The 26,673-nt window shown below is 38.5% G+C and overlaps 1 protein-coding gene across 5 annotated transcripts in view; it reads right to left on the reverse strand.

The window, feature by feature from the left end:
- LOC115217847 overlaps window positions 1-26,673 on the reverse strand; it is a 132,287-nt gene that overhangs the window by 67,690 nt on the left and 37,924 nt on the right. For all 5 annotated transcript variants that reach the window (XM_029787545.2, XM_029787544.2, XM_029787543.2 and 2 more), the window contains exons 2-3: window positions 8,116-14,896; window positions 3,518-4,775 (exon numbers count right to left, since the gene is read on the reverse strand). In XM_029787545.2, the coding sequence (XP_029643405.1) occupies window positions 3,518-4,775; window positions 8,116-14,896 (8,039 nt within the window). The remainder of the gene's footprint in view (window positions 1-3,517; window positions 4,776-8,115; window positions 14,897-26,673) is intronic.

Raw genomic sequence — 26,673 nt, forward strand, 5'->3', positions numbered from 1 at the left:
AAATACAGCAGTAATTTATAAAGGTTGGAAACTAGTTGGAAGCGAAATGCAAAATCTGTCGATCAGGTTTTGAACAATATTCTTGGCTTTATTAATAAAGATTGTGATTTGACATTGGAACGACTCAAACATGGAAACACTGAGCCTAAACTACGCAAACAACTTTTCACAACAAGAACCACACCAGAAATATCTTCACAACACTGACTGTCACAATTAAACACAGAAAACATTCCAACACATTAAAATGTAAACCATAAGTTTTTTCCTAAAGCAAAATACTAAACATTGTCACTCGACTTCAGACATCAACAGAGGTCATCGTCGACTTACGACCACGATTGGTTCTGACTGACTGGTTGTAAGTCAGCCAAAACTTCGACATAGTTTTGTTTTATATTTTGACAGTCTTAAAGTACAGTCTCGGGTACAAGTCGCACACAGCATTCTGTATTCTGCTACAACAGTGTTATTTGTTCGTAGAAAAATACCGAAGAATGCAAATAGAAGAAATACACAATGTAGTGTAAGATACAGTTGCAAAACTTGTATAAGAACTTATTGTAGACTGGTGCTTGGCTGTGGACGTTCAATGGCGTTTGTTGAGGCAAAAGTTGTAGCAGCCAGAGTTGGTTGATTGATAAACATGGTAAGCTTTGTCTGAATTGTTTGTCTCTTTTCTCTTAAAAAATTTCCCAATACGGATGAAACACATCGAGTGCCATCCGTTCAATCCTTGCAAATCATTTGATGTTTGAGTCAATTGCTTCAAAACATGCAACAAGTTTATTCAGTTGACATAAACCTTCTGATAATCCTTTTGGAGTGAACCTCCTCTTCTTTCTCCATGCATTGTTCTTCCTCTTCAATAAGCTCTTTCTTTGTAAGTTCTTCAGATTCTTGGTCTAGCAAATCTTCGATATCTTCCACTTCACACTCCAAAGAAATGTCTTTAACCAGTTTTACTAGTTTCCCGTGAATCATTTCAAGTTCATCTTCACTGTTAAATCCATCGAGAATGTCAACAAAGCCATTTTCCAACATAATTCTGCCCTTCATGTCTTTCATGCATTTCTTTGTCCCAGCCTTCCCAGCGGTAGTGATATTCTTGATACACGTCAGAATATTGTACTTTAACCAAAATTCTCACAGTGATAGTTCTTGGTAGGTGGCCATGGCCTGAGCGAAGGTGGTTCGAAGATAGTTAGCCTTCAGTGTAGCAATTGAACCTTGATCTATTGGCTGGATGACTGGAGTCATGTTCGATGGGAAAAACACCACTTTCATGTTGGGATGAAGATCCGATAGATGGGATGGATGTCCAGGAGCATTATCCAGAAGCAATAAAATCTTGAAAGGAATTCCTCTCTCCAAACAAAAACCATGAATTTGAGGAATAAAACAATTCAGAAACCAGTCTTCAAATAGTCTTCATGTCATCCATGCTTTAGGCTGAGAACAAAAGTAGATGGGTAATATGTGCTGATCTACATTCTTGAACGCACGTGAGTTTTCTGAGTGGTAAATTAAGAAAGGTTTCAGCTTAAACCCTGCGATGTTCCTGCCAAGCAGCAGAGTCAGCCTGTCCTTAAGTGCTTTAAATCCAGGCTTGCATTTGGCTTTTTTATTGATGAAAGTGCATGCTGGTACACATTTCCAAAATACTCCTGTTTCATCCGTGTTAAAAATCTGCTCTGCTAGATAGCCTTCATCCGTAATTATTTCGTTTAAATAGCTAACGAACTTACCAGCTGCTTCCTTGCCTGCATTCACTGCTTCTCCTGCTTCAGTTCACATCTGATCTCATTCACTTTCTTTCCTCCTTTGTGCTGTCTAATCACCATTTCTGTGTCGAGGTCGATGGCCTTTCTTCGTTTCTTGGCAATTTGAGGAGCAGATGAAGACAATTCCCTCTTTGTAAACATTTTAGGGGACATGTTTTGAAAAAATATCAAAGACAAAAGAGTCGCAAAGTCACTGGAAGAGTCACGCTCTATCGAGCCTGGCATTAGTCAAAACTGTCAGAGTCTCAAGTAATCATCTTATAAACAAATAAGAGGTTGATTTGATGTCTCTGTGACAGGATGGTCATCCAACACACTTGAGATAACCACAGTGGCAATCGATAACCAAACCTAGGGTAAGCATTTGTTAGCTGACATCATCCACAGACAGGTTAATCTCTAAGAAATTAAACCCATTACATTTCAACTGGACTATTTATCTCTGCTGCTAGGAGCTGGTATGCCAATTGTCATAAAGTCAATCGGTCGTAAGTCGGGCATAGGTCATAGGTCGACGACAACCTATATAGACAAATAAATTGCAACTTCAGAACATTCAAATTACACTGGTTTAACACATCACTTCTGCTCCACACATGCATAACATCACTTACACCTAGACCCACATTCGGATATTTGTCCACTCTGCAAGGGTCACATGCACAATATGACACACTTCTTTCATTGCATATACATACACACACACACAAACACACATCTAGAGGACTAGATACAAATTACACATTCCTTATAAAACAGCTTTTATTTCTCTATGGAGGAACCAGGCTGTGGGCAGAAGCCCTCAAGGCCAACAACACTCGCAATATCCCCAGGAGTGCATAGAGCCACTGTTTAGTTCTGGGCAGAACAATAATTGTATTTGACTGAAGATAGGTTTCTTCCAGTTACCTCCACACCATTTCTCATTTTAATCCCTGTCTGCACTACTTTAGCCAATCACCTCCCTTTCTGTGCTTTCAGTCATTCCAGTGCCATTCACAATTTGCAACACCTCTCATACCTGCTATAATTCTCAATGCTACATGCACACACACATGGAGGTGGATGGTTCTTTTATACAAAAACACAAAATGTGCATCAGACACCCATGTTAGAAATGTGTAGAGTCAGTTATAAATGTCCGTTGTTAAATAGGATTTACAGCTCCTGCTTCCCAGAAAAATTTCACATCATCTGCCCAGTCTTGAACTTATCTAGACTGACTGGCATACACCAGTCAGTGCCTACTGATGAACTTTGAATCAGAACCACTTCCTAATGTTTGAGGCAAAAAACTCAATGTCATCAGTCACATGACCAATCAAAGACATCCAACGCTTCCAAATATCCTTGCTATCGTTTTATTTTTTTAAGTCCCTGAAATCAACTGAACAAAACCATTACCTATGTGGAAACAATCCATTTTACCAATATATAATTATATATATGGAGATGTACTTGCATAGTGAGTGACTTGATCAGAGATCGTGTGCTGGAACGAAAACAATTGCAGCGTGGAAGGTGTTTTTTTGTGTGTTTCTTAAATGGCTTATAAACACCTTCCGTGCTGTAATTATATATACATATATACAAATGCACATACTACACACATGAACAGGAAGGATTGTCACGATCATGTGTAAATAAATTTGAAATGGACATCAAAGCGATGATATAATAAAGATGAAATTTAAAAGAAAAAAACAACAAAAGAAAAGCTCAACTTTTCTTACCTGGAAGAACCTTCTTGTCTTCTTCTCTTGGGTTTACTTCTGCCATCATCCGTGGTACTCCGTTGGCGTTTCTTGTGCATGGCGGTTAGTGGCTCGTTTTCTGATTGAACATAATTTATCACAGAATTAGAGGAAATGCTATCTATGCTAGTCTGTCTGTTTGAGTCCGTATGACACGCTTCAGATACTCCATCATCCATCACAGTTGACTGAACATTGTGGCTCTCAGGAGTCACTTCGTTTACATAATCAGTGTTGGCCAGATCTGCTGGTGATTTCGATTGGTTGTTATCAGCATGTGATAACCAATCAGCTTTAGTCCTCACCTGTCCAGCCTTATGTAATCGTTGAACACTTTGGTTCACAAGTTTACGTTTTATCTTTTCCACAGCATTTTTCGAATCAGGTGAATGTTCAGGGGAGGCAAGCTTGGTCTTCCCTTTGCCTGTTTTGTTACTTACCTGGTTTTGCAGATTTTGGCATTCCAAGCAAGATTTACAGTCTTTTTTAGCAGTAGAAGATTTTGCTGTTGATGATGATGATGATGATGACGACGATAATGATGTTGATGATAATGATGATGGTGGTGGTGATGATAATGTAGATGATGATGATGCAGCAGTTTCCACTGTAGCTGGCATTGATGCTACTGTGGCTGATGTTGTTGTTGTTGTTGATGAAGATGAAGAAGATGATGATGACAATGATGATGATGATGATGTAGTGATGCTAGTGTTAGAGGCTGTAACCACTGCTGCTACTGTTGCCGCTGGCGTTGCAGCAGCTGCTGCCGTTACTCCTGCAGCCGACACTGCAGCAGTTGCTGCCAGTTTTGTACTCTGTTGACGGGAACACACACTTCCAGCATTGCTGCTACTATCAACAGATGCAGCAGCCCCACGGTCACAGTCCGTTGAACCGTAGTTATAAAGTCTGGAGTCCTGTACAACTGTACACCGAGATTCTGATAAACGTGGAGCATCTTTCTGACCATCTTTGGATTGCTGTGCATTGTAATTCTCTAGAATGCAGTTGGACTTCACACTGTTGTTGGTGAAGCATTTGTTCTCCTCATAAGACGACTTCCTGGAGCATTTAGGGCGGCTGTGTGAAGAAAATGCCTGTGAATGCGACAATGAGCTGGAACCATCTAGCGATGCCATCTCACTGCATGGTTTATCCAATTCATATGAAGCGGAGTTATTGTTGTTATTCACAGTAACTGGTGTCTCAAGAGACTGATAATTACTTTCCATACCTAGAGATAAAAAAACAAAAAATACACATATACCATCCACACATCTACAAAAGTAGCTTGGAAATATCCTAGACATAATTATGCGACTGATTTACCATGCATAAATACATAATTAATGACCACAACATTATCTACACACCACTTTCACAGGAACCAGTCGGTATCAAGGATCCCCGAGTTATTGCATTAATTCTCTCTCTGAGAGAGTAACACATTGTAATATTTTGCTATTCAATTCCTCAAGATAGATATCCAAACCCAAGGGTTCTCAACTATTTCTTTACCTCTGGACTACTCTGATTCCTTTTTTATTCTCCTGGACCTCCATAATAATTCAACATGTGTAAGAAACATCGTTTTATATTTCTATAATTAAATATTATTAGGAATTGTATAAAAACATTAAAATCTTTTGTGTATTGTAGCAGTGAAACCAATTTACAACACTTTAGCAACAAAATCTTATATGGACAGGCAATTGAGAATCACTGCATTAAACAAGGCTGATTTACACACCCACACACACACACACCACTCACCTCCACATAGCCAACGTTTACATAACTTGTATATAAGTCATTAATCTACAGATACACACTATATACATAGCTAACTCTGCTTACCTTTGCAAGATGTGTGAGTGTGTGCATGCATGCATATATGTGGTGGTGTGATGTGTGTATGTGATGTATGTAAGCGTGAGGTGGTGAGCTTTGTGATGGGACACATGGTATCTGTGTGTGTACGTGCAATGTGGTATCTGCTGTGATGTATGTATGCATACAGCATGTGGCAGTGTGTGATATGACACTGAAAAGCTGTTGTACCTATAAGATATAACCCGAGATGAAGAATTGATTACTGATCTAAATGTTTCCCAATTTGGTAAAGATTTGTATGGACTGACTAGATAAGGATATCATAAAGCCTACACTGGTGAACTGTAGTGCAGTACCCCAACCACCAAGGTCGTGCCGAGTACCCAGTTATTGTCACTCATCTGTTGTACTAGCAAGTAATTGGGAGGAAATGGATGACTTGATATATTATAAATGAAATTCTGGCATTTGCACAGTTCAATGGTGCCAAGGTTAGGATTTCAAGACGGACATTTGTTTGTTACTCTTTCCTCTCCAAATTGCAAAGTGGAAAGATGAAAAGAAATGTTAATCCTGGAAGGATTTAATCCTAGAATTGTAAAGCAAATGGCTAAGCTTCTTACTCCACACACAAACAGGAAGGATTGCCACAATCATGTGACAATCATGTGACAATCATGTGACAATCATGTGACAATCATGTGACAATCCTTGTCACGATTATTATTGGCAGTTTATCTACACCAAGTGAAGGTTCGTAGCTAAGTGGTTTGGGTAATTTGGCTCACAATCATCAGGTTGTGAGTTCAATTCCCGCCAGCACATTGTCCCCTTGAGCAAGACACTTTATTTCATGTTGCTTCAGTTTCCCCTCAGCTGGCAAAAATGATTTGTACCCGTATTTCAAAAGGGCCAGCCTTGTCCCATTCTGTTTCATGCTGAATCTCCCCCAGGAATATGTTAAGGGTTATGCATGTCTGTGGAGTACTCAGCCATTTAATTTCACAAGCTGGCTGTTCAGTGGATGGGATCAACTGGAACCCTCATTGTCATAACCAAGAGTACCAGTTCTTTACCTACACCACCACCACCACCGTCACTGCCATCAACAGCATCACTCTGCCTGGAGAAGGCAAAGTTCAAATCCAAGCAGAAGCTGAACTAAGAAATAAAAGACAGCAATCCTCTAGTTTTGCAGCTTTCAAACTGTTTCTAACAATGCCATCACCCAGAACTAGGAATGCATTAAATGTCAAACGTAATTTATTATTTTTTTTTTAAAAAAGGATCTACCCCTTCCTTCCTCAATGGCATAATGTCAGTCAATCTACAACCAACAAGAAAAAAAAATAAACAACAAATAAAAAAAATTAACTGAAGCGACACCTCCCCCCACCTCCATGTCTACAGATCACATTAACCACTAAGACTCTCTGTGTTTCTATTTTCAATAAATTTATAAAATCACTGTTAAAAAGTAAAAGAGTTTAGGAAAATAATCAACTCTGCTGCTGCAGTTAAAATGGTAAATGAGGAATAAGAATAACAAAAAGAAAGAAAAAAAAGAGTCAAGTAACAGAAAGAAGAAGAATATTAAAAACAAACTCAAAACCAATTTTTTTTCTTTCTGTGCCCAGTTCTGCCAGGAATAATATTGGAGAATGGCTATTTGTTTCAGATGCAATCAATGTAGGTGAGTGAGAAGGGGGTGAGGAGTGAAGCCCTGTGTGTCGGCTCCAAAACTAAAATAACAATGGTTTTGTTGAAGTCACAGCTTTTAACTTCTAGAAAGGTGAAAAAGCAAATATTAACTTGAAATATTTAATGTAGATCAAGAAGAGGAGGAGGAGGATATATGAAGAACTTTAATGGACAACCTGTAATTGATGGGGTTACTGAAGTGGTGCTACTTCATTGTATTCATGTAGTGATTCTAAAGTGGAACCACTGAAGAGGTTTCCTGAAGATTGCGAAAGCCATGGATCAACAGCAGAACCAGTGACAAACTCGTGAATGTCTCATGGAATATAATTACTGCAGCTGACACACAGACACTCATTGCATCTTCAGATGGTAAAGAAGTACCACATTGACCTTTCTCAGAAGAGGAAGAGCAGAGTCCTAGACTTTTTCTCTCAGAGACCCCAGACTGGTTGAAGGAAAAGAGGAATTTATTGTCAGACTAGAAATTTGGTCTCAATGTTTACAATGGACTTTACTATGTTAAAGGTACTCCAAGACAAAGGGGTGGTGTTAGAGCAGTTCCCTATAAACAGAAATGGTACCACCCAAACTTCCATATACTTTCTATCTTCCAAATTCCACACACAAGACTCATGGCAGAAGACACTCGAATCGAGATGCTGCATGGATGAAGATTAAAGATTAACAGACAACATGAAGTGTTGAAGGCAGTTCAAGTCAACTTGAGGTGATGGGTAGATGTTGGGGAAGGAGATTTTAGTGTTTCTTAAAAAAAAAAAGAAAGAAGAAAATTCTTAAAGAAAAAAATTTTGACCCTACAGCAGAGTTAATTGGAGCATCATAAAATAAAGTGTCTTGCTCAAGAACACAACACATAGCCCGGTCCGGGATTCAAACTCACAACCTCACAGTCTAACCACTGAGCCATGCGCCTTCACTCCTTACTAGATCACTAACTTCAATAAAGAAGAAATGTGTAAGATGTCTTTGAAGAAGACAGCATGAAAGAAGTTGCACCAAACTGTTTAATTACTCACCAGAATCTACATTAGGGAGTTCTTCATACTGTAATGGATGTTTGCGGGGTCGGCCAACTTTACGCTTTTCCGGTGTCTTTAAGCACTGAAGTGTGGGATCAGCTTTCCCATTTGACATCTGACAATCTCCTTCAGCAGATGATTGGACACTGGAAAAGAGTTTATGTCTCTTCTTTGGTGGCAAACACTGCTGGTTGCTCATTTTCATCTCTTCACCAGTCTGGCATAGATTCTCTTCAGAGGCACTTTTCCGACGAATTACTTTGTTTTTCTCTTTATGGCTTTTCTCGCCAATTTCTTTGCGAATTTTCTCTCCTGAGTCTTTCCGAGATTTTTCCAAGAAATCTTTCCGATTTCTATCAAAGCACTCTTTACGAGGCGGTTTCTCTAACAACTCCTGTGGACATTTCTCTCTATAAGAATTTTCGGCATTTTCTTTGCTGTGAACAGTGCCGACATAATTCATCTTATCATTTACTCTTCGAAGATTCTCTTCCTTCTGAAATAACACTTTTGAATTATCCAATGATTTATCAATGTTTTTCTCTGATTCTAACGGCTTATCACATGACTTTTCTAATGATTTATCAGATTTTGGAGTTATGGAAACCTTACGATTAGATTTTGCAAAGGATTTCTCAGGAATTGTCTCGGTTAATTCTGAATCTTTGGTTTTTATATGTTCCAATGTTGTATCATTTTTAGATACCTTATTGTCAACATCAGTGGATTTCTCGATGGCATTATTCAAAGTTTTAACGTAACTTTTGTGAAATTTAATATCACCATTTTGTTCATCAGAACCATTTTTCTCAAAGTGGCACTCATTAGACGTTTTGCCACTTCGATCTAATGACGACCCCTTGCGTACTTTATTTAACGAACCTTTTCGTACTCTGTCAAGTGAAGAGCATCTGCGTGCTCTATCAAGAGATGAACCTCGGCTCATTTTTTCTCGCTCTTTCGTATCCTTGACAACTTTTTCACAAGTCTCTCGACGATTCTTTCCGCTCGGTTCTTTCAACCCAACTTTGACATGTTCTTTCAGTAATTTTTCAGCTGCTGCTGCTGCTTTGTTCCTTCTGTCCCCAACATCTTTCGAGCAACGTTCTCTCAACTCCTTACGTAACTTAACTTTCTTAGATTTGTCTGTTAAATAATGGAATGCTGACTGCTGGTTCTCTGTTGGGCTTATCTGCGGAGAGAGCTGACACTGCATGTCCTCATAGGAAAAGTGGCAGTTATTCTGTTCATTATATGTCAGTTGCCTTTCCTTTTTTTTCTTTTTACTGCTGATAATTTTTGCTAACCGAAATATGCTTGGCATAGGTTTGTCACCCATGTTAAACTTTGCAAGATGTTCAAGAGATTCTGATATTATCAAACTATCAAATTGTCCAATTATTACATCAAGATCTGCAAGAAACACTGGATCGACTATATTTTTATGCTTAGACCTAAAATAAAGCATCCGTTTTTTCTTCTTCTTACTGATTAATTTACGTTTTGCACATTGGCGAGTAAATTTTTTGAATGACTGTGAGTGAAATCCCGCTTTAGAGATTGTGGTTGATGTTGCAGCAAAACTAGAAAAAGAATTTCCATCTGATGTAAAAGACGGCTGATTAAGATGAATGTTGTTGGAAGTAAATGAAGAAAATGAAGCTTTTGCAGGGAGATTAACGTTTGATGAAAAAGAGCTTCGAAGAAATGACTGATGACTGTTTGATGAAACACTTCTTTTTTTCCTTCGTCCACGACGAGGCCTACGCATCATCACGTGAAGCTTAGGCCTCCTGATTTTCGGAACAACTCGAGTGGGTTTGGTTTCTTGCTGAATGCAAACATTAACAAGAGTGGGTTCAATGGTGTCTAAATTATCAGTCAAATTGAAGTCATTAAAATCTTCGGTTTCCTCTTGGCCATGGAACTGAGATTTAATTGAATCGTGAACACTCCTGATCAATGAATCAAAATCTCCTTCTTCAGAAGGGAGTTTTTGCCCTAACCCGGATCTTCGTTTAGTCTCCAAGGTTTCAGAGTTCTCACATTCCAATCCAGTCTGAGTTACCTCTTCTAAATGCCGTAAACGCTTATTTTCCAAAGGCCGTAAAGCATTAGCAGTTGGATTTTTCCGAGGTCTCCCTCGGGGACGTTTCACAATAGGGGACAAGCTATGAGTTGAACCACTCAAAGAACTCCTTGAGCTCCGCTGACTCAGTTTACCAGACATCAAGTTATTATGGGTCATATTATTGGGAATCCCATTATTTTCAGGTTGCTCAAACATGGTCGGTAATCTCTGTGACGCCAAAGTTTTCTTTAGCATTGACTTGTTTTTAGAGCCCTTTGGTCTTCCTGGTTTTCTGCGAACTTGGTTCCCATTTAATAACCCACCTATTTCAGTCTTGGTTTTATCACATAAATCGTTACAATTTCTATAACTTGAATGGAATCCAGCTTTGGAATCACAAGTGTTCTGAATGCAAGGATCTGTCATTGTTCCTTGAAGAGATTCAACTTGATTTTTGAAATTACTGTTAAATGCAGCTTTTTTACGTCTAACTAACGAACTTCTTTTTAATTTGCTTGGGCCTTCAGTTTTGGGAGAGTCTGGAGCATTTAAGGAATGTTTTTCGGCCAACTTCAGAAGTTCTTCTGAAGTATTTTTCTTATCAGTGAGGTGTAACTTCTGAAGCTTTGAAAGTTTCTTTCCTTTCTTCAATTTCTGGAGACTTCTTAAGTTATCAGATTTTATAAAATTTACATCATTTTGAATTACCTTCTGACTGGGGAAAGACTCAAAGTCCTCTTCAGACTGACAAGATATTTTATCTGTTAAGACATCCTTTTCTTTTTGTAAAACTATATCATCCTTGATTTTGGGCAGCTTTGACCCATCCACGTTACTTCCAAACGTCCCAGACTGCTTTGTATTTAGAGATTCAACAAAACTTTGGCTGCACAACCTATCATCAATGGCTTTCATTTCAGACGATTCTTCAGTCTTCTTTACAACTGGTTCCTCAATATTATTGGCTGGCGGTGGCTGAGACAATAAAGAAGCCTTACTGTCTGGAGGATGTATATGGTTATTGAGAGATTTCTTGGAAAGAGATTTGGCTTTTTTCATCAATGGAATTTGCCTGTTTCTTTCAACAATTCCATTGTCAGCCTTCTTCTTTGGTTTGGTTGAATGCGATACTGGTTGTTGTTGTTGCATCTGTTTGGTTGGACTTGAGTGAGATTCTTTTGGTTGTAGCAATGCCGATGTTTGGATCTTGGCCGGTGCGGTCGATGGTCGGTGTTGGTACAGCTGGGGTGGTAGTTGTTCTTGAAGGTTTAATGGAGGGCGACACTGTTCCAATAGTTTGGTTGGTGACAAAACCTGTTGCTGAAGTAATTTGGGAGGATGATGTGGCTGTAATGGTTGCTGCTGAAGCTGTGAAACAAACTGCTGCACGTGCAGCATTTGCTTTTTCTGCTGATGTTGTGCAGCAGGTTGTTCTTGTAATTGTGGAGGGTGTCTTGCATCCGCGAATTGCAGTGGATGCTGCTGCTGCTGTTGTTTGGATTGCACAGACTGCTGCTTCTGTTTGTGTAAATGTGTTGTAGGTTTCTGAGATTGTAAATCTACAAGATGTTTTTCTTGTTGTAAATGCGAGGAGCTGTGATGTGATGGCAATGATGAAGTCTTCTGTTTCGTCTCCGATGAAGCTGTGTCTTTCTGTTGAAGTAATTGAGAGGATTTCTGTTTCAGCTGGACCTGCTGAGATTTCGCAATCTGTCGTTGTTTAACTGGTTTTAATTGTTGTTTCTGTTGTTGTTGTGGTGGTGCCTGGCAATTTACAGATGATGTTTTAGTTAAGAAATTGTTCTCCTCACATCTGGACACTACTGGGGTTAATGGAGCTGATGATAAATCAGTATTTTTTGATACATAATTCATATTTATATTTTTAGATTCTAATTTTTCTTCAGATTTCTTAACAGAAACTTTCTTATTCGACTGCATTAAACAAGTTTCACTATTCTGTTCTGCTAGATTACATTTTTTCAACAGTGTGTTACCAGTTTTGCCTACCTTCACCTTTTTACTTTCATCGCCCTCTTTGGGTTCCAACATGGATTTCACCTGTTCGTCTTTCATTTTAGAATCTAATTTCTTCCCAAAAGAATTACTAACAATGTCATTTATTGGCTCAGCCTTTTCAGATTTTGACAACCGAAAATCTTCAAGAATCTTACCATTTTCGACATTTGGAGGAACAAAACTGTCAGTCTTGGGCTTGGATAGATCCTGTTTAATAGGAACAAACTGCTTTTCAGCTTTCTTAATTTTCGGCATATTTTCAGCCTTTTTACGTTTGGTTTCAGTCTTTTTAACTCCAGGCAAACAATATTCTTCCAAACAAGGTGGATCTTTGACTTTTTCAGAGCATGGCAAATCTTCAGCTTTCATTAGAACTGGTGGAGAATCTTCATATATTCTGCGATTAGGGAGTAATGAATCTTTGATGCCTTTATAATTATCAAAATCTGCCTTCTGCAATGCTGGTATGCAATCTAACTTACTAGATGAGTTATATTTTTTAGAATAAGATTTATCAAATGCAGAATCAGTTTTCTTGTTTTCTGAAAAAATGCACATTTTCTTACAGAGAGAGTCCACTTTTTCCTTACTTGAAAGAACATCCACTGTTTTAACTAAAGAACCAAATTTGTGGGTTGAAATGTCTGATGAGTATTGTGTAGATGAGGAGTTGGCTAATGATGGACAAACTGATTGTTCACTGCTGTTCAAGGATAACATTTGCCTCTCTGCTTTCTTGCTGCACAGTTTGTCTTTCTTTTTGGCCCGTGAGAAATTCGAGGAGATTTCAGGATGCATGTTATCTACATATTTCAGGTAAGACATATCATTCATATCTGTGGAATTATTCAACTCACTACCTTTCTTCTCAGCAGATAAATCACTGGTTTTGTTCAAGCAGGGTTGTTTATCATGTGACCCCTCATATTCAAAGAGATTGGCAAGGTAAGACAACTGAGATGTTTTACTAGCATTGCTTACACTGTCCACACTCGTACAAAGCACTGGATTTGACTTCCCATTTGAATGGATGTTGAACTTATCAAAGCATGACACACTGTCATAGGCTTTAGAATTGTTGCCAGATTTTTCATCGACACAAGTTGGTAGTTTTGAGGTAACAGACAAATTCACATCTTTATTTTTCTCGAATAATGTTGCTTTAGTATTCTGTAGAAATGGTTCAAATGATTTAGTCTTTGCGACTTTCTTATTAGATAGGTTATGCTCAGAGACTGACTGTTTATTCTCCCGAATCGGTGAAAGGTTGCCATCGTCTTGCTGGAACCTGCACCCTTGGTAGCTAGACAAAGATTTACCTAGAATATCGGCCGAATAATTTCTTTCCAGAATCTTATGGGGCATTTGTTGACAAAAAGGAAATTCATTGACATCTTTTGTGTGATGATTGTTGGCTTGTATGTGTTCAGGCAACGTTATGTTGTTAGAAAAGGGGGTCCTCTCTATTACCTCGGGCTCTCTTGTCTCGGCATACAAGTGAGCATAAATCAATGACTTCTTGTTTTGTAATATCCATGAATTTTTTGCCCTTTTAGGAGGGCGCCCCCTACCTCTCCTCCTTCCCATGTGTTTTGAATCTGATGCCGAGGAAGTTGTTTTTATATCACAGATTTGTCTATTAAGATCACAGCTAATTGAACTGAGAGTAACCTGAGAGGTGGTACAAGTGGTAGAAGTGGTAGTAACAGTATTGATAGTCGTGGTAGTTGTGGTTGTGGCAATACTTTGCTGGGATAAGCTGGTTGGTTTTTGAAATGTTGAAATACATCGGTTAAGTTGGCTGTTAGACAGTAACTGGCTGCCTTCAATGTGGTTATCAGAATTAAGCAATAGTAAATGACTTGGGGATTCGTTTCTTACAGGTGTGCCTGGGAACGATTGAATTCCACTGTCAGGTGAGACATCAGAGCGACTTAATACATCCGAAGCAGACTCAGCAGGAAACGGCCCGGAACAACTAGCACCATTATTTTTCCGAAGATGTTTATGAGAGGCTAAACTAAAGTCAACCTTGTTCTGATGCTCATACTTGGCAAATGTCTGGTAGTCCAATGTACAGGCATCACTTGGACCATCTTCAGTACTGTCAATACACTCGCCACCACTCTCACTAACGCCACCCCGGTCTTTGTAACAAGTTGCTGTGGTAGCACCTGTTTTTCTTACGCAATCTGGGAAATCATAAGAACTACATTTTCCAGCAGAACTGGGGAAATTCTTCCCCAAGTTGACTGGAGGCCAATCTCTATACGAAGACTGTCTGTTTAGGGCGCCGGAAGAAATTGGTCTGTCATATTGACATGTTGAGCGATATCTATTTTTCTGTTTTATACGAGAAACTTTGGGAACGTTCCTTGTAAATGGTGCTTCAGGCACCAAAATTGGTTTATCATTGTCAACATTTTTAATGTTTTGTTGACCTAAATGCTGCTGCTGCAGGTGGTACTGTTGGTGAAGGTGCTGCTGCTGTTGTTGCAACTGTTTCTGTTGTGTTTTATAAAGTTGCAGTGACTGTTGCTGCTGTTGTTGCAGTTTCTGCCGTTGCAGTAATAACAGAGTGTGCTGCTGTTGTAGTTGCTGCTGTTGCAGTTGTTGTAGTTGCTGCTGCTGTTTTTGTAGTTGCTGTTGGTGCTGCTGCTGTGATTGTGTGTCAATTTTACCAACATTCTATGGAAAAGAAAAAAGAAAAAAAATTACAGAAAAAGATTTTTTTCCCCCAAAAAGTAAGAATGAAAATAACATAATACAGAGAAAAATTAGGATGATGCTGATGAGGTGAAAGAGGACATGGTTAAGTTGGCTTTAAACAAAGTGTATTTGTGGAATTAGCAATGATGCTACCATAGAGTCTTGGGGAGAATTTTCAAAGGAAATCGCAGTTGTGACTGGCATTCAAGATATCTTCATGGAATTTCTCATAGACAAGTAAAATATCCAATCTGGCAGTAGACACCAATGTGTGAAAAGTCTAATATGAGATGGACTGTTTACAGTGTGTCTATCAAAACTGGGACCTTAATCAGAATTAGGGTCCACAACCAAAATGAAAGAAACTGAGATAGAATTAGATTATCTTGGGTTGAAAGTGAATAATAAAGTAGGTGTATGCAAACTCAGCTAAAAATGATAGTGTGAAGGAATATTTCTATTCTGTTGAACCTATTTATGACCAAGAGGACAAGGCCATTCTGCAATTAAGGGTTTTTTGAAACGAGTGGAAATTTAAACATATTTCAAACATAGTAAGAATTTGTGAAAAGAATTTAGAATACTCGACATCTTGACATTTTCTTTTATTAAGGTACACTCTGTCAGTTAGTGGGGTTGTTTTCCTTCAATTTCACAATTTCAAAAAAGTACCATTGGTACAATCAAACCAGTGTCATTCAAGTCTGAATTCCTGAATGTTTATCTCTATATATGTATATACGTATGTGTGTGTGTGTGTGTGTGTGTATGCATGTGCACTCTGTGCCCAATTTATCCCTGCTAGGCTTTCCTCACCTTTTTATCTTTCTAACGTTCATCCTTCCATCACTATACTAACCACAGCATTCATCTGATGCTGTAATTAAATGAGTAGGACTAAATATTTCATCACCTTTCTCAGCTATCACTATCTCTCTCTCTCTCTTGCTGGAACCACTTCCTTTTTGACATCCATTCCTCATTCTCAATCCCTCTCCACCTTTGTTTTCCACTGATCACCCTTTCTATGCCACCAGTTATCTCATTTTCTCTCCTCTTAACTAATTCTCATTGACACTCCTATTTCATTCCTAACGTCATCCCACTTTTGTTTGCCATTCCCTACATTGCACCCAACCTTCTGACACCATTCCGTCTTTTTCCTAACTGTTTTGTATTTTGAGAGTCCATCCTGGCACCTCACCACCACCATCTTTACCTCTCTTTACCCTTATATAATGAGGTAGCCTCATATCTCCTCTAAGAAACCTATTCCTGTTTCTCTATTGTACATAAGCTTCTCAGCCCCTTTTATAAAGCTGCTTCCCTTTCTACTCTACCCCACTCAGTCAAGGGAGCTTTTTAATCTTGTGGGTTACTTGGGGACCTCTCCAGTGCTGGCTCCATGAAAAAAAAAGCACCCAGTACATTTTGTAAGAAGGGCATCTGAATTAGGAACCATGCTAAAGCAGCCATTGGGGCTTAATACAGCCCTTTGATTTGCAGAATCCTGTCGAATCATCCAACTCATGCCAGCTTGGAAGACATTTAACACACACACACACATTGCGGCATACATGCACACACACACACACACACACACATACACACACACACACACACTGGGGTTTTGTTACTGAGATTGACTCTAGTACTCAATTATTTTCATCCTGGTACTTATTGTAGAGTATTCTTTTAGCTGAAAAAGTAAGGGGTGGAGACACAAACAAATCCCTATTGGTTAGTCTACCTGGTTGCAAATAGGTACCAAGTAAAGATAGAACATTCCATTGTAAGCAATGAGAGGGCAGCATGAAAAATAAGCAAGGCTATGAGAAATACTTTCCTAAGACTGCTTAGAATCTCATGCATGGATATCAGCACTTGTTACACTTGCATATGGGCTCTTTGCCTTGTCATATGTATTGTTGGGCCCTCTACAGCTAAGATTCCAAAATATGTTACTTTGCTATCTGTTAGATCTTAATAGCAGGGCTGAGGAAGAGAAGTCATGCACTTGACAACACGGACAATTTCAAATAGAACCTTGTCCACACTTGTGCCATAGAGGTGCATTTAACATCATCATCATCGTTTAATGTCCGCTTTCCATGCTAGCAAGGGTTGGATGATTTGACTGAGGACAGGTGAACCAGATGGCTGCACCAGGCTCCAATCTTGATCTGGCAGAGTTTCTACAGCTGGATGCCCTTCCTAACGCCAACCACTCCGAGAGTGTAGTGGGTGCTTTTACGTGCCACTGGCACGAGGGCCAGTCAGGCGGTACAAAAAAATTGTATTTTTTCTTTTTTTAATAAATCAAAAGATAACATCTTTCTATCAACTTTCATTTTGCTAATGTTGTATGAGCTCATGGAATGGGCCAGTATTACATTTAGAGACAGAGCAAAACAGTTGTTGTTATACAAAGTGGTAGTATGTGAATCTTTGTAGACCATAGATGCCCGTAGTGTTGCAGCTGCAGCCATATGTCGCAATGTGAAGTGAACGGGACAATAGATATGAGATGAGCAGCTGAAAATGTTGAGACTGAACCTACTTCAGGGGTATCAGCAGGTCATTGGTCAGTGCAATGACTTTGGACTTGTCAATCTAATTGTTGGAAAAGACCTTAATCAAAGACATTAGCCCTTTCGTTTCTGTATTTCTGTTGGGATGTTCTCTGTTCCTTTCAATTACTTTAAATATAACAAAGAATTTAGTAAAATAACTTAATTATTATCATTCAGCTAGTGTTAGGAACATAAACTGTGACTAAGGTTTGGTGGAAGATTTTAATTCCAAACTTATGAAAACAAGACATTTGTAGTCAGAGCCAGAGCCAGTTTCAGCCAGTTTGGTAACGAAAGGGTTAAAGACAACCTGTGTTGGTGCCAGTGTACTCTGTAAAGTGGTTGGCATTAGGAATGGCATCCAACCATAGAAACCTTGACAACTGGAGCCTGGTGCAGCTCTCCAACCTGCCAGCTCCTGTCAAACCATGCAACCCATGACAGCATGGAAAACGGATGTTCAATGATGATGGTTAAACAACAAAACTGTCAACAGCATCTAATCAGGCTTGTAAAACTAAAAACTTTTGATTGATTGAACTTATGAAGCACATTATGAAAGGAAATTCCACCCCCACCCCATCTCAATGCCATACAAATGCAACCAAACAACAGCCTTCAACTTAATATTCATATTCACTTATAATATCTCAATGATGATTAAATTGTTTAGTTAAAGGCTATCAAGAAATGGCAAGTCTTCTTATATAATTACACCAGCAACAACAACAGATAATTCTTGGTCACTGGAACATTAGGACAGATTGCCTGAAGGAAGATTGGTCAGGCAGTGATTCAGCCGATGACAAGACCAGAGACGAAGAGACAGAACCATAAACAGTGAGGTTTCTCATAATATACTCAAGTGCTTGAGGACAGCCACACTCAAAGAACAACCTTATTGATGCAGAGATTCCACATCTCTAGAATAAACAAATGGTCTTATTTCCAAACGTTACGTCCTCTCCTCCCTCTCTTACCTACCACACACACCCATATCCTTGTGGACTCAACAAACCAACAGCCATTTTAAGCTTTTCTTCATATTTCATAATATCAGAGTTGTTTCTTTATATATTTATAATTATTCTCTGATTTTGTCTTTAAACATTTTCCTTGCCATTCTCCACCCAAATTACTTCACGTTAATTACAATAGTTGCTATTCTTTTTTCTTTTCTCATTTTTTCATTTTCTTGAACCTTTTATTTCTCTCTCTCTCTCTCTCTCTCTTTTTCATTTTAGCCTGAATAAGCCAGCCTACTTAGAAACATAGAGTTTCTATTTTCAACAACCTTCACTTTGGTTGGAATAACTGGATGGTTTGGTCAGCAGCCAACAAAATTCCAAAATGAAATCACATGACTTCTGGAACTATTTTGCATCTGGCACAGCTTCAACTTACCTCCTCTCTAAAAAGATGATTGATTTGTTTAAATTAACTATACAGTTTTCAAACACAACACACACACACACACACACACACACACACACAGAGTCCTGCAATACCATCGTTTATATACTAAGAAACTATTTATTCCGTTACTTATCCAAAAACAATAACCTATGCAGCAGGTCTTTCTTTATTTAGCATCTTCATACTAAATAGATAATGTTAAGTTCTATGAAACCATCTACAATTAATTGGTATATTTCCTCATGGAATTGTCTGAAAAGCTCTTTGTCAGATTCTCAGAACATTCTATTTTCAAGCTAAAACAATTCTCATTCATTCCCATCTTGTTAAAAGCAGCAGGTTTGACCAAAAGTGGTGGACAATCAGCTAAGTGGCCACTATTTTGTGTTGTCATTGCTATCACCTTGTGTCTGTCACTAAGATAAATTTCAACAGCTCAATCCATGTGGCTGTAAACAGGTCATTATTGTTTAAATTAGGTCAGCTATGGTCCAGCAAACTTTTGATGAAATCCGTTCCAGTGGTGGCCATTGCATTTTTTATTCAGATAGTGTAGGTGCAGACATGGTTGTGCAGTTAAAAAGTTTGCCTTCATGGTTTGGAGTTCAATTCTGTTGTGTGCTACCTTGGGCAAGTCTCTTCTACTATTGCTTCACACTGGATGAAATTTGATGGATGCAAACTAGACAGAAGCTTGTCATATAAGTGTGTGCATGCCCATTTTCCCATTTTCCATGCTGGCATGGGTTGGACAGTTTGATTGCAGTCTGGAGAGCCAGCGGCTGCACCAGGCACCAATCTGATCTGGCAGTGTTTCTACAACTGGATGCCCTTCCTTTTGCCAACCACTCTGAGAGTGTAGTGGGTGCTTTTTACGTACCACCGGCACAGGAGCCAGTCAGGTGGGCTTGGCATCAATCACGTTCGGATGGTGCTTTTTACGTGCCACTGGCATGTGTGTATATGTTTATATGGTAGGTTCCACAAAGGGTTCCAGACTCTGCAGTCTTGAGGTTTCTAAGGATGTTAGGAGTAGACGAATGGCTTGTGATGAGGGTCATGCAAGCCATGTAGAGAGGTGCATTCAGCAAGATCAGAGTTAGCAATGTGTATAGAATGCAGCTACATGTCTATCAGGGCTCCTTTCTCAGCCATCTCCTTCTCATTACAGTTTTTTTAGATTATAACAGAAGAATTTAAGACTGTCTGTGAGAACTCTTGTATGATGATGACCTAAATTTGTAGATTTAGAAAAGAAATTCTAGATTGGGAAGCAACACCTAGAATTGAGGGGTCGAGTAGGGATGAAAACAGGACCATCTTACCATCAGGCAAATGGTTGTGCTTTATAGGAGGGAGCAACTAGCAATTCCATATAGTGTAGCCTGTGTAAAGCATGGATGTGCAAAAGATGTGGTGGGATTGTAGGTAGACTGACTGAGAAGGTAGTCTTTGTATGAGGCAGGTGTAGAGGAGCAGTGAGCAGTAAGAGTACACATGAACTGGATTCTTTCAAATACCCACAAGTCTCTGTAGAAGTAGTTGGTAGCTTTTGTTAGTTTGGTGACCTAAATAGCAGTGGAGGAGAGTATTCTTCAAACATAGTAAACTGCATAAGAACAGGATGGGAAAAGTTCTGGGTGCTAATTAGTTCTGCTGGTAACAAAAGGTTTCTCTTGTTACCAAGAAGTGCAATGCTGCCTGTTAGTGAGATGTAGGCCTTGAATGCAGAGGATTTGTGGAGGTGAGAAAGAAATGAAGAAAGCATGCATCACAAAGTGTGCAATGAACGGTGGAGCTCAAATGGACTGAGAAAAAAGCTGGATATATATATGAGGAATTAAAAAGATGCAGTATGCAAGAGAAAAGATTATGCTGGGTAGAGGGGATGTCAGCTGTATAAAGAAGTGCCCCAAGTGGATAGGACATAGGGCAGAAGGGGACCTAAGAAGACATGAGACAAAATGGTGAAAACTGATCTCAAGAAGTTGAACCACATGAAGGGGATCACAAAGAATCGAGATAAGTGATTATAGGAGGTAGTGGAGAAGATGCAGCATCCACCCATGTGTGTGTGTGAGAGAGAGAGAGAGAGAGAGAGAGAGAGAGAGAAATAAAATACATGCTGACACTTTGCTGTCCTTGTTACTATTGGAAACAGAATGAAGCTGTGATTGGTCTACAAGAAATATTGTAACCAACAATTCAGTTGATGCAGTCAGTCACAAATTGTGACATAAAAATAAATAGAAATGTGAGGCCCCAAAAGGCAACATGAAATGTTGACAAAGGTGGGCTCCCATATATTCACAGTTTGCAAACAAAATTCTGATGGTGTCGTAATCAAGTCAATCATGTTGAAAAGATGTCTTTTCATTTCTGTAGCAATGTTATAGATAAGACATAAACATATTTCCCCCTCTGTTGGCTCATTCATTGACATATATATTATTATTATTATTATTGTTATTATTTTATGTCTGTATACAAACTATATACCATAATTGTCATCTAATTTCCAGTATGATGATGATGATGATGGGAACACCAAAGACTGAACTAATTGTAATCAGCGTCAATATGTCAGATGTACATTATATAATTTCTAACTTCAATAAACAAGGTGAACAAATTAATGAAATTGGAAAGAAAAACCAAACAATTCAAGACATCATTTAATACTGCCATTAATTTTGTTGTTTTTCTGTGAATGCTATGACACCAACCTCTAAGCTACAGAGACAAACTATATTTATCAGAGAAGATGGAGGAAGACAATTGTTTCAATAAGAAAACTGCCACAGAAAATGACAATTAATGCAAATACACAGCAGTAGATAACAATAGGCTGATAGAGATGTTTCTGAAACATGAGAGATGTAATTGTTCTCCATTTTCAAAGAGGCTGAGAAGTATAACAATGAAAGAGAGAGAGAGGAGAAAAAGAAACTCTGCTTTGACAGTACTCAACCAGAGTTCAAATGATCAAGACAGACCCCTAAAAATCCCAACACTGGTTGCAGTGCTGAAAGGTACTATGTGATCACTCGACTTGTTAAAACTAGCAGCTTAAAATTCCCGAAATCCCATTGTTGGACCAAGGCTGACACAAGGTTAAACGACCATAATTTAACAACACTAAGGTCTCTAGCTCAAATTCAGTGTCCTACCAAGACTAAATGCTTACAGAACTAAAGTCTGTCTGTAAGATCAATATATATCAAATATCTAAATCACTATAAGATCAATAGTTTTTGATTGAATTTCTGAGATGAGGAATTAGTTTGACCTACTGATTTATCTGGGCTAAGATGATGGCACTAGTCTGAATAAATTTTTAGGGGTCTGTCTTGATTATTTGAACTCTGGTTGATCTCCAATCCTGTCTGCTCGGTGATTCTTTTTCTCCCCTCTTTTTCATTGTTATACTTCTCAGCCTCTTTGAAAATAATAAAGACCAACGTATGTTTAGCAAAAAAAAAACATGTTATAAAACAGACATTTTGTAATAGTTGTGATATATGTTGAGAGCAGAAAGAAACAGTTGACTCCCTCATTGGGTGTTTCTGATATCAGCTCACCTGAGTCATTGTTCTTTGAGTCATAAACACCTGTCTTAAAGTGCTTTTAATTGAATTAAAAGCTCCCATTACAATTCTATGTAAAAACTTAAAAGAGCTTAATATACCATTAAAAAGTTTGTCATTTTACTAAATGAATTTAGTAAATTTTTTATTATTTTCAAATTATTTGAAAGACAGAGGCATGTGGTTTCCAAAAAAAGGTTAAGGAAAACAAGCAAAAAGAGAAAAAGAAACAAAAACCCTGAGTAAACTGACATTCACAACAGAGTAGGCAGCTACAGGCACTGGAAATTGTGCCAACAGCATAAATTGGCAAACAGATGGTATAAATGCATGCCATAGACAGTGTCCAAAAATGGAAGAGGAAGAAGAATTTGGGACATGTCTACATATACAGACAGAAATGGAGAAGAAAAGTTCCCTGATGTTGTTCACAGACATACTGACAAAATAGCATTTGCTTACCGATAGAGGTTTTAAAACCTAGCGCAATAAAATATATTTCCATGCAAGACCTAAAAAAATTGTCCAAGAATAAGGAGAATCAAACTCGGAATCTTGGGGTTAGTAGCTCGCGCTCTTAACCACTACACAATATGCCCATAGGCTTATTAACCACAAGATTCTGAGTTTAATTCCAAGCAGTGACCTGAATAATGATAATAATAATAATATCAAAAAAATACTTTAGGAATGAGAACCCAGATTCAAAATTTTCTCAAGATACCTGATAAAGGCTGGAGAGTATATCAGCCGAAACGTTGTGTTAACAACAAACAAGATGAGGACAAACATCCGTCAAATGTAAATAATGTAAATAATTTCTCATCGCTTATTCAAGATGATGTTATGACATTTTGGGTCTTAAAAAAATTGAAAAAACTAAAACAATTTTGAGACCCAGCAGGTACGAGGCTATGGTGAACAACAGGTTCATGTGGTTACAAGTTCAAACCTAACAACAATCAGAATGTTGCACTTGTCTTGGCTGTAATTACTTTACAAATAAACAGTAAGCACTAAAGGAAGTACCCAGTATTTGGAGACCAAAATTGTTTCAGTGTCTCTTGACAGCATCACTCTTCTTGGGGTGAAATAATGTAGGAGCAAAAAGGGAAAATTTGGACTTTCACAACCCAAACAAGGAACTACTTTCACCATTTTTCACAAAGAACTTTCTCAAACCAATATCAGCTTCTTCTATTGAAACGTATTGAAGTCTCATATTTTGCCGTGTTTTTTAAGCTGGTTCTTCACCCTCACTCGACCTCCATCTTATTCTCAAACCTCACAGGACATTCTTCCTTTGCCTTCACATCTTCTTGAACAACTAAATATCCATAATACTCCTCCTCTGCTACCAAGCGCATTTACTTCCATCCTCATGCACCACATGATACCCTAACATCAACCGACTACTTTCAAATATGTGAATGTCCAAATTAGGAAGGGGGGAGATAAACCCCCCTCCACCACCATCACAAGCATATAGAATATCATTAAAATAACAACATTAATAACACAGCAATGTTGACAGAGTCAAAGATACTGGTTCCACAGTCACTATTGAACTTTTGATCATTTCAAATAAAAGCCTACACCATTCTTGCCTAAATATTTATTAGCAAATATTTAAATGCTAATCTATGAAAACACAAAAAATATTGGCCATTATTATTATTATTATTATTATTATTAAATAATAATAATGATAATAATAATAATCAGTCATCTCACTTTTATGGTGTACTTTCACTGCACTACCAGCCACAGCTCTGTTAGCTTTGCCTTTCATCCTTCTGAGTTGAAACAATGAAGGATCAGTCAAGTACTGAATTAATTTAACTGACAACCAAAATTACTAACATTGGCCTTATGCCTGTATTAGAAATTATCATTATTATTATTTTCATTATTATAAAGGCAACAACTGGCAGAAGCATTCTCTTGGCTCTTTATGCTCTGAGTTCAAATTCCACTGAGGTCAATTTTGCCTTTCATCCTTTCAAGGTTGATAAAACAAGTGTCAAACAAGTACTGGGGTTGATGGTATCCACTTGCCATCTCCTCTCATAAAACTACTGTCCTTGCGCCTAGATTAGAGAAAACTATTAATAGAGTTTCTGAAATTACAAAAGAAAGGAAGAAGCATCGCCAAAGTGACTGTACTACATGGTGTAGGTTTTGTCTGTCAGAGCCACAGGCACTAATGGTGACACACTTCTCCCATCCCATCACTTTATGCAACTGTGAAGACCTCATCTGTAAGAGTCAGTGGGTTGCGTCTGGAGCTAAGACTTTACCTCAGAAATAAGGTCATCATCTCCTGAAAAGTGCTTCTCCTTCAAAAAAGACTTCATGGTTGGAAAGAGGTGGAAGTCAAATGGTAAGAGGTCACAAGAGTAAGGGGGTGAGGAAGGATTTCATAGCTGCAGGACTATGCTTTCATCTGGGCAACAGGCACATTGTGAACGAGGGCATTGTCTGGGAGGAGGCAGACTCCTTTGGTCAGCATACTACACCTCTATGCTTTGATGGCGTCCAGCAATTTCTGCAGCAGAGAAGCAAAACATGCCTCATTAACTGTGGTGCCCTTTGCCAGAAAATCCATCATCACTACACCATGCTGGTCCCAAAAGACTGAGCATCACCTTGCCTGCTCAAGGTTGAACATGAGCCTTCTTTGGAGGTGGTGAGTTATCATGTTTCCATTGCTTCAACTGGACTTTAGTCTCAGGATTATAGTAATGGACCCTCCAAAATGGCAACTTCCATTTTATGGATGGTGTCATCATCCAGGAATAGGAGCAGTTTCCACCAATGTCCGACCACATCTGAACTGGTGATGCCAGTGCTTGATTACATCGTATGATGTTGCATCGTCACCATAAACTTCTTTCATTTGATCGAAAGTCTCTTTTGGTGTTCGACCTTTCAAGTATAAGAACCTGATCACTGATCTGCATTGAACTGCCTCCATTATAACACCTAAGTCCACTTCAGAAATTATAAAAGACAAACAAATACAAGCAGAAAACTGTAATTTACAATATGACATGTAGAGACATGTATGATTATACCTGTACAAGTTCCATTTCCTGCAATAACCGTAAGTGGGTCAGGGGAAATCTTTAATGAACAAGCCTTGTATTTAGTTCATAAGTTTGCTTCAGACATCACAGCCAAGGTCATGCTGGAGCACCACAACCAAATTCTTTAGTGTCTTACATACAGCGCTTCTTGCAGCCACAGATAAGATATTAACTTTCTCCTATCATTAATAGTTTGGCTAATATAAGTCTTGTGAAAAATACTATGATGGTCATAGTTAAGATTTGAACTCATCATCATAAAGTTACTAGCTCAACATTTTAAACATATAATCATGATAGATACATTATTATGGAATGATTTAATATTGGATATTACAAACACTAATTGGAGACAGAAAAGATAAAGAGACTCCTAATGAGAATAGTTGTCCCAGCTCCCTTCCACGTGTTCCAAATTGATGTTATAATATCCAGCATCATATATAATTAGGCTGGGCTGTGATGTTCATACATTTCCCAATGGCATTTAGCAAAGCAAGTGAAATAGTTACAAATAGGAAACAGACCTAAGTTACACTACAGTGTTCCCCCACTGGTGTGTGTGTGTGTGTGTGTGTGTCTGTGCACGTGTGTAGAATGTATGACTGAAAGAAAATAGCTTCCTTTGGAAATTAAAAGTAGGTCATGAACTCAGATTGCCCAGAGCTTACAAACTTGGACTTATTGTATGGTACTTGCCACATACATAGTATATATAGGTTATTTATTACTGTTAGGCATGCGTGTGCATGCGTGTGTGTGTGTGTGTGTGTGTGTGTGTGTGTGTGTGAGTGAGTTCCGGCTGTCTGTAATAATGTGTTAAGATTCATGAGCCACTGACATTTTTCACTGGTGGCTTTTATTACTTTCCTCTTGTCCAGTACTTTTAATCAGTCAGGTTACACTGACCTCACTTCCAACAAGGCAAATAACCAACTTGGCACACTTTCCATCATCATCATTATTATCATTATCATTATCATTATCATCATCATCATCATCGTCGTGGATGTTGTTGCTGTTATTTGTCTGTATGTCACATCTGGTAACAACAACCTAGAAAGATTTGTCAGACAGCTGCTTGGTGAACT

Source organism: Octopus sinensis, linkage group LG12 (genome assembly GCF_006345805.1).
Source record: "Octopus sinensis linkage group LG12, ASM634580v1, whole genome shotgun sequence".
Taxonomy (NCBI): Eukaryota; Metazoa; Mollusca; class Cephalopoda; order Octopoda; family Octopodidae; genus Octopus; species Octopus sinensis.